Source organism: Pezoporus wallicus, unplaced genomic scaffold (genome assembly GCF_028554395.1).
Source record: "Pezoporus wallicus isolate ANWC-B61680 ecotype Strahan unplaced genomic scaffold, APGP_CSIRO_Pwel_v1 contig_8108, whole genome shotgun sequence".
Classification (NCBI taxonomy): domain Eukaryota; kingdom Metazoa; phylum Chordata; class Aves; order Psittaciformes; family Psittacidae; genus Pezoporus; species Pezoporus wallicus.
Genome location: NW_026638088.1, coordinates 1,673,159 through 1,687,844, shown reverse-complemented (window position 1 = coordinate 1,687,844; position 14,686 = coordinate 1,673,159). Strand labels below are relative to the sequence as shown.

The 14,686-nt window shown below is 40.7% G+C and overlaps 1 protein-coding gene across 17 annotated transcripts in view; it reads right to left on the bottom strand.

Annotated features, from left to right (window-relative positions):
• FGGY (FGGY carbohydrate kinase domain containing) overlaps positions 1-14,686 on the bottom strand; it is a 323,114-nt gene that overhangs the window by 21,124 nt on the left and 287,304 nt on the right. For 15 of the 17 annotated variants that reach the window (XM_057409298.1, XM_057409300.1, XM_057409297.1 and 12 more), the window contains 3 exons: positions 14,546-14,620; positions 10,779-10,899; positions 7,702-7,796 (listed from right to left, as the gene is read on the bottom strand). In XM_057409298.1, the coding sequence (XP_057265281.1) occupies positions 7,702-7,796; positions 10,779-10,899; positions 14,546-14,620 (291 nt within the window). Of the gene's footprint in view, positions 1-7,701; positions 7,797-10,778; positions 10,900-14,545; positions 14,621-14,686 lie in introns of those variants that run through there. The other 2 variants (XM_057409308.1, XM_057409307.1) reach the window with 2 other exon arrangements.

Genomic DNA, 14,686 nt, shown 5'->3' with positions numbered 1-14,686 from the left:
CATTAGACATTGCACTCCACCAAGAACATTTAACAGCAGCAGAGGTACTTCTCTCAACTCCAATATAAAAGGCAGCCAGCGGGATGATACCAAATGATGGCAGCTCTGCTTCTCATAAGAGGACCTTGGGGACTCCAAGGAGATTTGTGTATCTGCACTTCAACAGCATAGCAATGTGGAAATGTTAAAGTTAGTAAAGCAAACAGTCCTCAAATGAGAAGGGCAACAGATGTCAACCAGTATCACATGTCAGTAAACAGCAACAAGACAGAGGGTACTTTTCTTAGCACTTTTGTGAAAGCATCGTGCTATCAGCTCCAGCCACATCTCAGCTGTTTGACTCTCTATGTGTGATTTAACTCCCACCAAGAGAGGATCTCCAACCACATGGAAACACTGCCCACTGAAGTCAGCTGAAAGAAAGTAGAAATGCTTCTGTATATCTATTGTGGCTTGGAAAATGGATAAAAAAATAAAGAATCCCACTCTCAACCTGATTGAAAGCTCATTCTGCGCTTGGCAGAAACAGACAAGCATTTATATTTTTCAGCTTCAATACAGAAGGATCATCCTTAGGGCAAAAGAGTAGTTGTGATTCATCTGCTTTTTACCCTTACTGCAGAAACTTCTGACAGTAAAGCCAAAATATGCTAACTAAAAAGGCACTCTTTGTACCATAAACACCAGGCCACAAGGAACTGGACAGTGGCCATCAAATCACTGCCTTTTAATTTTTCTCTCTCATCTATATTTCTCTAAAGATTTCTGGTAAGAAGGCAGCTGACTCTATACAAAAGCCAGAGGCATTGCCAGTATCTCGGTGGTTTCATGCATGCCATTTTGAATCTAAATTTATTACACAAGGGGGAAAAATCCCCAGCTTTCAATTAAGCAAAGATGTATTGCAGTGTGAAAACACCAAGGAAAGAGGTAAAGGGATAGAGTTCTTGTACTGCTGAGCCACTGCTTTGAGTCCAGGCCTGGTTGGCTGTAAATATACTCCACAGCCATAAAACATCTTAGCTGCTTATGTGGAAAACAGATTGGTTTTCAGCAAGCAGTAAAGCCCACATCACAAACTGCCCATGACATCCCCTAATAGCTTTGCTGCCAGGCATGAGGGAGAGAACAAGAAATGAATGGACTGTGAGGATTCAGCTCTTTTCACCACTAGAATACTGTCTCTAACAGTAGATACAGAAACTGTGCACTGAAATATAAAGTATTTATTTTATGGAGCACAGGTCCTGTCAATAAGGCTGATCATATAGAATACAGGAAGGAACTGTTTGAAAACTCACTTAGATAAGAGGCCATTCCCAGCCAACAGCCTTGTGCAAGGCTGGTCTCCACTAAACCTTGGGCTCAAACTCTACATGTACAGATTTGGAGCTTTTGAAGAAAGGAAGGCAAGATCACAGCATTGCAACACGCTCCTTGTGGAGAGCACGGTGCCTAAGAACAACCATCTCCTTCCTCTGCCTTTCCAAAATCCTCTGATTAAGGCAACAGAAGGAAAAACTCCCTATCCCAACAGGAAGCCCTTTACTAAAAGGTGCATTAATTGGGTGAGGCAAGCCAACGAAATGATGAATTTGCTGCTCTCCTTCACTATGATGTTTACACAAGTTGATTATAGCACTTAATTACTAATTCAGCCTCCTCAAAACCAAGAGTGCTTTACATTTTTAATGAGACGAGGGAAGGCAACATTCCCTAACTCAAGCGGGAGAAGTTGTTTTATTTCCTCTTTTGATTTCCCAAGTTATTACCATTTCTAAGAAAAAAAACTATCTCCTCCCTGATCTTTCACTTGGTTTTTGCTTTTGAAAATATGGAAATGAACACGACGCTTGTATTAATTTCAATCCAGGACCTGACAGGTAATGCTTTGGAAGAGGAATAGAGGATCAGACCATCCACTGAAGCATGTCCATTGAAATAAGTGGAACAAAATTATGCCTGATCCAGAAAGGGAAATAGCCTCATCCCTTCCAGTTCTGTCAGCAAAACTGTTGAATGTGCCCCAGTACAATTTATGGGTGTTCTTATGAAATGCTGTCTATACACAACTGCCAGTTGGGCCATTACCAAGGTTGTGGACTAACTGTTGTGTTCTTTACCTTCATGGTAGTCTGTAACATTTTCATTGTTTAGAGCTGAATACACTGCAGACTGCATGGTCTTCCTGGCTGAGCCTTTTAAAACCTGTGTTATCAGTGGGTTTTGTCACTTGATTTTCTCCTTTTTGGTAAACCACCCAACAACTTCCTTAGACAACTGAGAGCAGATGTCCATTACCTTAAGCATAAGCAAGCAGTGCACAAAAAAAAACCTCCTCCGAGTTCCTTCAGTACAGTGAATCATTTCCTTTGCACCATCACAACTTCAAACCCTTTCTGCAATATATCTGTGTATCTCCCTCATAGTTACAGACTCTGTGCCTGTTATCCTGAATGTGAACCAGGAGACCATGATCCACACAGCTTCCAGGGCAGCTTCCAGGGATGCGAAGTGTACCTAAGGGGTATTTCACTTGTTCAACTGCTACTGCTGCTAAATAATTCAGCTAATCCACATTAGGTAATTACCTAACACCTCTTTATGTAGAATCCAGCTCATTTTTAGGTACCTTCAATCTGCTCTACAAAAACAATTAAAAAGCTTCCCCCCCCCCATCTTTTTGCAGGATATACCCCTAAATTGCATAACAACCAAAACTAACAAAGACAAGGCTACACCTACCTTAAAAGCCAATTTTAGATCAGAAAACTCTTGGAACTATGTAGACTCTAAGTTCTACTTCAATGTTTTACACCAAAAATGATCACAGAAAGTTAAAAGTATAATGTGTTCTAGTAAATCATACAAAGTTTCTTCTCCTCCATACTGGCCAGTAACAATGACCCACATTAAGATATCAAACCTAAAATAAATCTGGTTTCATACAGGTAATTTTATTAATTGCTTTAATATGCAATTAAGGAGTAGTGAGTGGGCTGCAGGATTTTATAAGGTAATAACACTGTTCCCTGGTGTAGGGCTTTGTCCCAAAGAGTAGGCTATCCATCAAAAAAAGAGCTGGATGGCTGCCAAATCAAACAGCACCTTCTTCCCATTTTCAATTATGTACCAGTGAGGCAGAGTAACGAGGATATACTGGAAACTTTGACATTTATTTATTGAACATTTTTCCTGAGAAGGAATTGCTGGCTCGCGAAACCGGAAACTATATTTTTACTACAGAAACAATCGCATGGAAAACCAGGATCCTGCTGCTCAGCATGAAAGGAATGGCTAGAGCCAATCAATTGACCCATCAAAGCCAGCAATGTTAAGATGATTTCATTCTCTGCAGCATGTATGTCAAAAATCCAAATCCCTATAATACAGTATATATTTCAAAAAGCCTTATGGCATTCTGCTTTACAGAGCAGTGTCTTCTGTGACCCAGCCAGGCTGTGTTACACTCACCAGCACAGCAATCGAGATGCAACAAAACCACTTAAAAGGTGTAACATTTGTAGAGGCAAATTAAAAGATAACCCAAAGTGCAAGAAGAAATCCAGACTTTCTCCCCTTTCCACTGATTCTAAAGACTAAACCGAACGTTGGAATGGAGATGAACTCACCACACTGAACGTTCTTTTTGGGTTTTGGATAGAGCAATTGTTTTAATCCAGTTTTACCACAGAGGAGAAAAATGCGGGGAGAGTAAATGAAGAGGAAAATAGGGAAGTCAACATTCTTTGAAGCAACAACATATGGTGACCAGGCATGAGAGATGGAGGTTATAAATCTTTCCTTGATAGAAATACCTAAAGATGAAATTGCAGCTTCAAGGGGCTTGAGCCTTTAAACCCACACTAGAATCCTGAAAATTAACCTGTGTGTACCAAAGCCAGGTTTTTGGTACCTTTTTGCCATAACCTTCATTTCCAATGCTGCTTTGAGAATTTTGGTACTAATACAGATGTGGCCAGTAGAAAGCATGAAAACCTTTGCTCCATGAATCACTCAAAATATGATTAACAAGATATGAAAATTAAGAATTAGAACTAAATGCTGCATCCTGCGAACAGTCATTGCTGTAGTACAGAAAGAGAAAAAAGATTGGAGGTACATGGATGCTTGTTTCTTTGTGAGTTGAAACTTATTTAGCGATAACAAAGAATGGAGGAAAAGCTCTTTACTGGTTCCAACCACTATGACCAACTGCCCAAGAAAGTGAAGGCTGAGAATCCTGTTGTCTCACAAACACTTTTGATGAGGCTCATCATCAAAGGTAGGTAAGCAAGCCAAATCCTGGTGATGGAATGCCACAGGACTAAGCATCAGGATAATACAGCAGTATGAGAATAACAGCAATTCCCACAGCCACATACTTTACCCATAAGGAAATATGATCCAATTGTAATGCATTTCTTAATTGTTAAGCTAAATAAAGCCTAACTCTAATTATTATATACGGTTACCATAGTGTTGGGTCTTCCCTAGATGACCCATAGAGTTGGGTTTTCCTCTATTGAAAAGCAATGTCCTGGTAGATTTTGAGGACCTTGTCCATGTGCCCAAATTTCTGAGTGAAGAGCAGACTGGAACATTGGCTCTGACTTGGTTGCCCCATGCCCCAAACCCCTACTCTGACAGAATGCACAAGCAGGTCAGCTCTACCATGTAATTCATGCTACCTCCCCAAGGCATCACATTTAGCATGCAGACCAGCTCACCCTAAAGCATCACTCACTGTGCACATCATTACTACATAGCACACATGCACCTACTTCCATACAAGATTCCCTTGCAGTTGAGTTCCCTGCTGTTGCTTTTCACAAGTGGGTTTCACGTGTCTGTTCAGCAACCAGTCCCTTTGTCCTTCCAGCAGAGCATGTTAAAGCTGAACTAAGATTATCAAAAGTGATTTGGAGGGATCCTGGCTTTGGGTGCTATTTCCAAGTTGTCTTAAAGATACTTGAGTTTTAGAAAATGGAGATCAGCCAACCCATGAAAACCAGACAGCTTTGAAGCATTTTGATTTTAACATTGAGCAGAAATGACCAAAGATCATTCTCAGAAATGTGACCAATCACTGCGACAAATACAGTAAAAATTTCCCTTCAAACAACCATAGACATAAGGGAAGAGGTTATTGGTTAAAAAAAAAACCACAGTTTTCTCCTTTACTATTAGACTGAGCAAACAAAGAGCTTTGGAAGGCACAATAATTAAGCACAAACCGTCTATTAGAGGATAGGTAATAACCTCTATTATTTCCAAAGACTACAATAATGTTGAATGCTTGCAGCAGCACCTCGCAGAGAGGTTTGGTTTGGAGGATATGTTAGCAGAAAAATAAATGGAAGAGAAGGCCATTGAACTGCAGTGCTACATATGCATTTATGCCTCACCACCCCCAAAAGCCATGCATTCACTTTCTTGTTTCTTAATTCCATGTAGCTGAATTCTTTATTTTTACATAATCTAACCTATTTTCTGCATGATACAACTGATATTGCCATAGGGGGAACCTCTCTAACGACAATTGTCTGAACACACACTAAGCTAAAACCCTTTAGTGGGTGGTTTCTTCACACTGCCAGATGTGTTGCGGCATCCTGAATAGGATTCAGGGCCTCACCTGGCTCCCAGTGATCACCACAGGCAGTACGATGGAAAGAAACATGCTACAAATGCCCAGTGGGATGTATAATAGCAGTAGTTTCCAGACTACTTCCCCCTGTTCTGTTTCAGAGACATCCCAGGGAAGCCCACGGGCTTGACCTGTAACTCAGCGAAACAATAGGAAACTCTCCTGCTGACTAGCAAAACCTTTGGAACCAGACCTTACACAAATAGCTGCTGAAGCACTGAAAAAGGCAGAGACTGCATTTGGAAAACCAGACTCCTTATGGAGTGCTGAGGGACTGGATTGCGATTTGTACTTTTTATTTATGTACTGGTATTAACTTACTTGATTCAATCAGGAATGAGAATGGAGTATAAAAAGTCATGCAGTCCAGCTCCCTATAGTCACAAGTAAGCCCTTAGGGGAAGTTTACTCCAGGAAGACCTTCCTAACCTGTACTTACGACAACCCAAACCCCATTCTGATAACCAAAGAGGCAGGGACATCCTGACATATCTTAACAGTAAAAGGGCAAACACTTTTCAAATTAAAAAGTCTGTGAGGAGGCTGGTTCAAAGGATCCAGTGTCACTGAACAAGATTTCTGGTTGAGTGTGCTAGGCAGACTGACATATATTTGTATGTATGTATGTATAAAATATACATATCTGTTCTGACACTGGATATGCTTCTGAAACACTGCTATATAGAAGGGCAGAGTTAAAAACTGAAGGTAATGAACACACCAGAATTCTATAAAAACACATCACAGCAAATGTCACAGCATTAGATTTTTCTAATGGCTGTGAAGGCAGACAACAAAATCAGGTTTGAGATGTTCAGTTATTGCATAGTAGTGGCAAACATTTTAAACTTGGAATGAAGTAACTCTGTATTTGAAGGCAGAAGATGAACAGAGAGTAAGAATTAAATATGAAGTCCTGTCATCAAAAGTTGCTACTGAAATTCCAGTTATCAAAACGAGTTCTGCTTGCAAGCAGGAAAATTATTAAATACAGCTATACATATATTGCATTATATATTTGTTGCAATGGGATTAATTTTTATGGCAAAATTACCATGAAAGGAAACTGTTCTTCCTGCTAACCTAAGCAGCACTGTAGAATATTCACATTTGGAAATTTCCCATTTGGAACAATGTCAAACAAGGCCCAGTCCCTCAGCTTCTGTTGAGCTGTTCATTGACTCCAGTGGAACTGCACCGAGTGAACAAGGTTGAGAAGCTGCTCTCCCTATTCAGAAAATACATTCTGGTAAGTTTTTTGTGCACAATTTCACCTACAAGTATCTGTGTTATAGAGAAAATTGTATCCAGGGACCATCCTGACAAATAACTGTGTCCAACTGAATGCTGTGTACTGTTTAGTGTCCCTGTGTAGCATGAGGAAAGGACATGTCGCATTCTAGTGCAATTACTAGATGGGAAAACAGATTGGATTTGGGGCATTCAGACCCTTCCTTGGGTTTGGCTATCCTATTGTTGTTTATATAAATGCAGCTAAGTCATGCTCTGGCTGATCCACTAAACATAAAAGCCTTACTGCTACTTTTGCAACTGTTAATGCACTGAAATAACATGAATAAACATGAAATTCCATTCTCATTATTAACTCTGCATTCACTATGGACAAGATGAAGCATAGGTGTGTCATTTTTTACTGCATAAATAGTGCTATGTTGTTTCTTAGGTTTAACATCCCACAGCATGAAGAAAGCAAAGTAGGACAAATATAACCAAGTTGAAAGTGTGACCTTCTTGCAGGATCAGAGCCCTGCCAAATTTCCTTTTTGTCTGTAAATCTGCATGGCCTAACTTCATACACAGCAGCTTTTACCTGCATGTCCCTACAGTCAAAAGACAAATGAACCTTCAACACACCTATATAACATACAGAGTTAAAAAGAGGGTAGAGCAAAAGTGATGTTGGCTCCTGTCTGGCTGTGCAGAAGGTACAAACTTTTCCACTTGAATTAAAGTCTGTGCATGGTGCCAAATGTCAAAGTGAAAAACACACTAAAACTAGGGGGAAAAAATAATAATCAGGTACTGCATACCTGTATAGATGCAAAATCCCCAGAAGCACAGGCTCCAAGAATAGCAGCACCCACCAAAACAGACTCCACTTCTTTGGACAGGACAACAGGCTTGCCTGTACAAGAAAAAAACAGGCCTCTGTTAGGAAGAATATAGCAGTAATATACTAACAGCACAGTAAGTAATTAAAGCAAAGACAAAGAAAAAAGGAATCAAAAGGACTTGAAAACCATGTTCACATCCTCCATTTGGAGCTACAGCCCATATAGATTAATGTAAACCTCTGCTCTGGCGTTCCAGGCTCCAAGAAAAATGCAGACTTTAAATAAAGCAATTTCAGCAACATACTTAGGCAGAACATGAAGCATACAAAGAACAATCCCCCAGATCTTTGACATTAGCTATTTATCTCAGAGGGCTTGGTATAAACCTGTTTACCCACACCCTCCAAACCCACGTGCCTATTAAAAATGGAGCTCGAGGGGAAAACAGGGCGGTATTCTGTTTGTTTCTTTTGCAAGGAACAAAAAAACCAGATTGTTTCTGTTTGTTTTCTAAATATATAGCCAAGCAAGGCAGCCTGGTTTTGCTGGAAGCCATGAAAATACGACAGAGTGAACTCTCACAAGCTATGTATGAAATAAGAAGAGAAATCTTGTCTCCCAAATTGTGCTGGAAAACAAGATTAAAACACTGGGAAAACAAACAAACAAACTCACTATATATTCTGAAGTACCATTAAAAATTATTGTTTCATCACCCAGGGGTACTATCATGAACACGCTTCCCTTTGGTTCACACAGTGCTTTCTAAGCCCTGTATTACTGGTGTAAAAACAGCAGGAAAAAGCCTAATCAAATAAAAATCATTTCTTAATGAACTTTCATAATTCTCCTTAGAAAGCTAAACCAATAGCAGAAGTCTAAATACTTTTCTAGCTGTACTTTAGATGCTTAGTCTCACTAAGCCAAAAAATGTAACATTCCTCCAGTGTCTGGCATGTGTCTGAATTTCCATCAGAGATAATTTCATGCAGTGAATGAGGATGTAAACACAGCGACGGGGGGAGTGAATAGCCTTAATGATATTATGGCCCTAAAAATGCTGCTCCTGAGAGCCAGCTCTAAGATCAGAAGGAGCTGAAATCTGGAGGAAGATCTAAAGTGGCCCACAAGCAACTCAAAATGAGAAGTAAAATTATTAATACAAGAAACAAATATTGATAAAAAGCACATTCACTTTGCACCCCAAGCATTCAGGTACATGACGCTAACTTTGCAGTGTTCCACCAGTGTAAAGCTCTTTACAACCATCTTCCAGTGAGGAACATATAGGTGCCGCAAGGGTCTTCATGCCTTTTCTTCCTGCAGTTGGCACAGGCAAAGTGATGGGGAAAGAAAGTGGATATGGAGAGACCTTGTTGTTTGATTGCTGGAACGACTATTAACAGTGAACTAGTGGAATTACAGCACCCCTTCAATTTTTGTGACCGAACAAATCCACCTTAAAAATACGAGTGGAAGATCAGTCACCTGAGCATTCCTCCAGTTCAGACAGAGCACAGCTCAGGACTTGGGTCAGCTTGGAAGAGAACAATCTTAAACTGAAGCTAAGAGCTCGGTGGCTGGCTGCCAGGCATTGAGGCAGTAAGCAATTTCCAGCGTGCTCTAAAATTTGCTGCACATTTCCTGCATCATCAGAATGAATACAGAATTCTTACGGGGCAAACAAAAAGATCAAGATACTTTTTAAGTGCCCTGCGAAATGATCTATTGGATGTCTGCATGGCTGAGTCATGGGCATTTGCTGCTAACAATAATATATTCAGTTTTTTTTCTTTGGGGGGAAGAATGGGGGATTGATCCTGGAATGTTAGTTATTTTATCTGATAGGCTCTAATGAGTTCAACATAACCAAGAGCATTTCAGTTAGATGAACTCTGACATCCCTTGTCAGTCACTGATTTTACAAATGGGGGAGAACTCCAGACTGCAAAAAGGCCTTTTTGTACTGAATCGTACTTGGCCATTAGTTACAGTCAAAGAACTTCTGATTACATTTTAATCAGAATACCTTTTCACAGATCTTTTATTTCACGCATCGTGAGCCAGCATCCCAACTCAACACGTAGCTGAAATTCACCTAAACCGGTTGAGTTCCGCAGGGAAAGGCACAGACTCGACAACACTGTTTCTCACAAACCCAAAGCGTCACTTTGCTCACAATGCATTTAGTGAATTTTAAGGTCAACAGGCATTATGCTTTTTGCTTCTCCATTTCTGTTTTCATCTCAGGTAAGTACATAAAGTGTATTTTCATCTTCCCTCCTGCATCAAGGTTATGAAGTGTGGTTTGATGTTAGGACAAGTCAGATCTCCAGCCCTAATGCTCCAAATCTGAGCCTTCAACTTTATTCATGACAGCTCAAGTGGTCTGAATTTGACATATACCCAAAGCACACATCATTCAAAGGTGCTTTGAAGTCCTTTACACTAAATTTTGTTATTTTTTCCACATTTTTAAAACTATATTCAACTGGCTCCCAGGTGTGCTGAGATGTCCAACACGCACAGGCTTAAGGGAGACCAAGCCTGAGACTTCTTGTGATGAACCACATACCCAGAGCTTCCACCCATCAGTTATCCTACAAAACCAAACGCAGCACCATGCAGGAGCAAGAATCCAGGAACTGTGGCTGAAACCCTATTAATAATACAGACATGGAAGCAATCTGGAAAAGAATTGTTCTACAGAATGGATACAATGCCCCGCAAGAGCAGGAACTGTCAGAGTTCCAAAAGAATTCAAATAGGATGAAGCTAACGGAGGCTTTAATAAAACACAAGTTAGGCAAAACATGCTTACAAAATGTAATGGGCATTATTCTCATCTAAAATCCTGAAATATGACTGAATGGAATCATTTCTATAGAAAAATTCAGATTATCTTTTATAAATCTGATTGCGAAAAACATTTCAGTGCATACTTCTTGGCCAACCAGCTAAATACACTTCTATAGAAAGAGAAGTCTTTATTTTTCCAAAGACAAAGTATTTAGCCACCTAAAATAGTTTACACTCCTCTCCCTCTAACTTACCAGTAATGTCAGCATGCATCTGCACAAAGAGAGGGTTCTTGCTCAGCCCACCACACAGGAACAGTGTGTTGATATGATGCCCTGCAGCCTGCATAGTTTCCAAAATATGTCTTGTTCCTAACTTCAAAAAGGGGGAAAAAACACAAAAAAGAAACCAGATGAGCACAGGGGAGCAGCCACGGGAACAGATCTTAAAGCTCAATTTGCTATAAAGAATGATACTATTAACTGCCCCTACCAGTAACCAGGGGACTGGGAACGGGACTCCAAGGCTATGGAATCTGTCTAGCTTCCAGCCAGGAACAGGCATTGAAATTAAGGCGAAAAATGAAACGGATGGCACAAAGAACTGGGAAATACATGGTACAACACATTGCAGGAAACATCCCGGGGCTGGCTGAGGGAGTGGAGGCTTAGCAGTACACAGTAACACAGGGAAATGGGGCTTGCAGGGAAGTACTGACAAAGCTGAAGCCTTTGGGTTTATAAGGGATTACGAGAAGGGAAGATGAGAAGACAGAGGAACAGGCACCAGGAAGAGCTGATGGCAGTGATAAGCAGCTGTTTTGACCAAGTACAGCTGAGTAGGGAAAACATTTCCAGATCCAAAACTAAAACCTGTCTGGCAAAGACATCCCCACCAAAACCTTCTATTTACTTGGGATAACAGTATCTGAAAATAACTTTTGGTAAAGAGATTCTGAGGCCGAGGCCAAATAAGAAAACAGAACAAAAAAAGAAGCAAATAGAACCTTGTATTTTCTGTCTTTTCAGCAAAAAAGGAAAACCTGAGGAATTTTGTCTTGGCTTTACTATTTCTCTTGGCCTTTGCCCTATGCAAAATAAAATGTTCCATTTTATGTCTGGATTAATTGAAACATCTAAAATGCAGGCATATTTTTAAACTTCTCATATACAGTCCCCATTCTGAGAAACCCAAATTAGAGCAGCTCCCTGTTCCGCTCTGTGAATGATGAAAGCAAATGCTTCACCATTTTAAACCAATCTTTCCTCTTTCTGTTTGCTTTGCTTGCCTCCAACTCCTCACCCAAGTCAACCTTCTCCCCCTTTCCTCTTGCAAGAACATTTTCCGTTTCTTTGACAAACTGTTTGCCCAAAACTGATTCCCAGCTCTTTATAATACCTTGGAAGTTAATTCTGAAGCTCAGACTTGACAACACGCCAAATTCCAGCCAAAACTTTGCCCAGGCTGACTCTTCATAGGGAGGTTCCCTACAAACCATGATCTGCTCAAAGTCTTCACCAACCGTCACCTAAGTTTTCTTTATGCTACGCTGCAGGTTCATTACAAGGTCTGCAGCCTGCAATAAACCCCTCTTCAAATAAAACTACTGGAAATTGAAGCGAGCAGAGTTCCATCAGACTGGAGACATTCACTATGAATGACTGGCACCATTCTGGAGAGGCCTTCGAATATGTTTTGGTTTCTCAGGCAAGCGGTTAGGAGGAACTTCAGCAGCCACAACAGCAGCTGACTAAATCCATCACTTCCCTATGGACACAGCGGGCTAATTTCCAAATCACACAGCCACCATTTTAATTATGGAAAAATAAACTGCTCCAAAAAGAGCCCGTCTCCTCCGAATGGGCCTGACAGCCACAATTATATCTCGGGTCATGTTCTCATCCGTCTTAACTGTTGCATCGCGGTTGGCAATGAATGGTTAAAAGGATATTCTCTTCCCCTGCTTCTGGAATTCAAATTTATTAACAGCTTCTCTCCCAACACACACACGTCAGAGACCCTTAGAAAGAACACGCTGTGAAAATGATTTTGTGTTTACCTGCCTGGAAAATTGTATTCACATCGCAAGTTAAATTAAAGCCAGACTTATTTCACTGTGGGTGGGGGGGAACTAATTTAATCCTGGATTGGAGAAAATGCAAATTGAGGGGCTTCAAATGCAAATGTTATATAAAAAGAAAAAAAAGCTTCTCCTGCTGAAAAGAAAACCAGAGATTAACATTCTGTGGGCAGGCCCGAGCCTTTTACAGCACTTCTGCTTAGGTTTAAGTTTTATCTTGCACCCATTGAAGACATTTAATGGTACAGGACTGGGGCTGTCCTGAACTAGAACTGTTTCCATCCACAAAAGCAAAGCTAAAATTGGGAGTGACGGAGTATAGGAGGAAAATGAAATTTCCCAGCTATCACATTAGCAATGAGCAAATATATTGAGTCAAACCTGAGCCTACTCTGTCTACTTCTTAGTTACTGTTTCAATAGTGCTTTAGGAAAAATGAACTTCCATTAACTTAAAGAAAACCTCTTCTATTAAATCTCACCATCAGTACAAGCAGCTGTCAAAAAGATGCTGAATATAGCGTTCAACAGAGTAGTTGTGTTTCACAATGAAATCGGAGTTGTATCATATAGTGAGATAATAGGTGACTTTCCCAGGATTTCCAGCAGGGAAGGTTTCCACTTCGTTAGCACGGTATAATAACGGAGGCACCTGTTCCACTCTGGAAAGCCTCTTTCAGGGGCAATATCAGTCCCTGGCATTGTTTAAACTCTCCTAGACATTCTTATTGAAATGGTGGGATTATACTGAAGCATCAGGTGTAACCAAGCCACATTCATCTTCAAAAGGATCCAAACTCACAACAATGAATTCCAGGCCGGGGTGAAGGTATTTGCTGAAGAGGGAGGGTTAACACATAAGATGTACAATCCACAGGGAATTCACAGCAGCCGCCCACCCTCTCTATCCCAGATGGCTGACCCAGCCTAGCAAAGTTGTTGTTTAACCAGTAGAGGAGTTTGGAAGTTTCCCAACTGAACAGTTTTGTCAAGAAAACTCCCCAATCCATCAAACTGTCAATGGTCTGCAGAAACACCTCAAGTTCTACAGACTTAGGGGAAAAAAAAAAGAAGAAATCACAAAAAGGATGTCAAAGAAATGTGGATTTCAGTCACCAAATCCCTGGGGATAGCACGCCCCATTGAAAACACCCTGCGCCAGGTTTCAAAACAACTTCTTTGACCCAGGTTTTCACTTCCAAATAGAACTCCTTGTGAACTGGAAATCCTGGGTCGGAGAGAAAATTAGGGCAGAAACAAAAGTGCTCCAATAAAATTACCCATCTCTGCATGTTATCCAGGACGTTTCATACAGTCTCCTTGTCTCAATCCAGGATGTTTCATACAGTCTCCTTGCCTGCCTTTACAGAAACACACCACAGGCTGGAATCGCTGCACGGGAGACATGTGCCCACCTTGCAGCAGGGAAACCAGGGAGCAATGAGATTTGGTGTGTTCAGTCTGTAGCTTTATGAACTGAATCACAGCCCCACTCTGACTCGCTGTGGTACAGAGTTGTGACTCATCTAACAGGCGAGCAGGGGAAACCCATGGATTTGGGAACAATCTGAAGCTGAGGCATTTTAGGGGAGCGCAAGTTCCTTCATACAATTGCCAAAGGTATTTCTTCCCCCACTCTCTTAGATTTCCTCTAGCAGCCCATGATGGTAACGCTGCCCCATGCGGTACCAGTCTCTCTCCTCACATCTGCAGTACAGGCAAAAGCTCCATTCGCAAAATTGCCATAAGAAAACTTTTTAGGAGACATTATCCTACAGTTGGTAGTAGTCATCAATGTGGGTAAATAACATCTTGCTCCTTTAAGAAGTCCATTAAGTGAATTCATCTATTATTAGAAATCTGTTTAGCAGAAGGGAATGATCAGTCTGCCACAGAACATGAGACAATTCATTTATTCCTTTATGCACTTAAAATGGCTTACAGCAATGGCTTGAATCGTGGCCAAGTAGATAAGGGCAAGTTCATCCAGACCCTGAGACAATGTTAGCCCAACAACCTGTGCAAAGATCAAAAAGAAAATGTAAAGATCCAGCCAAAGTAAAAACTCTGTTATTTGCTATGG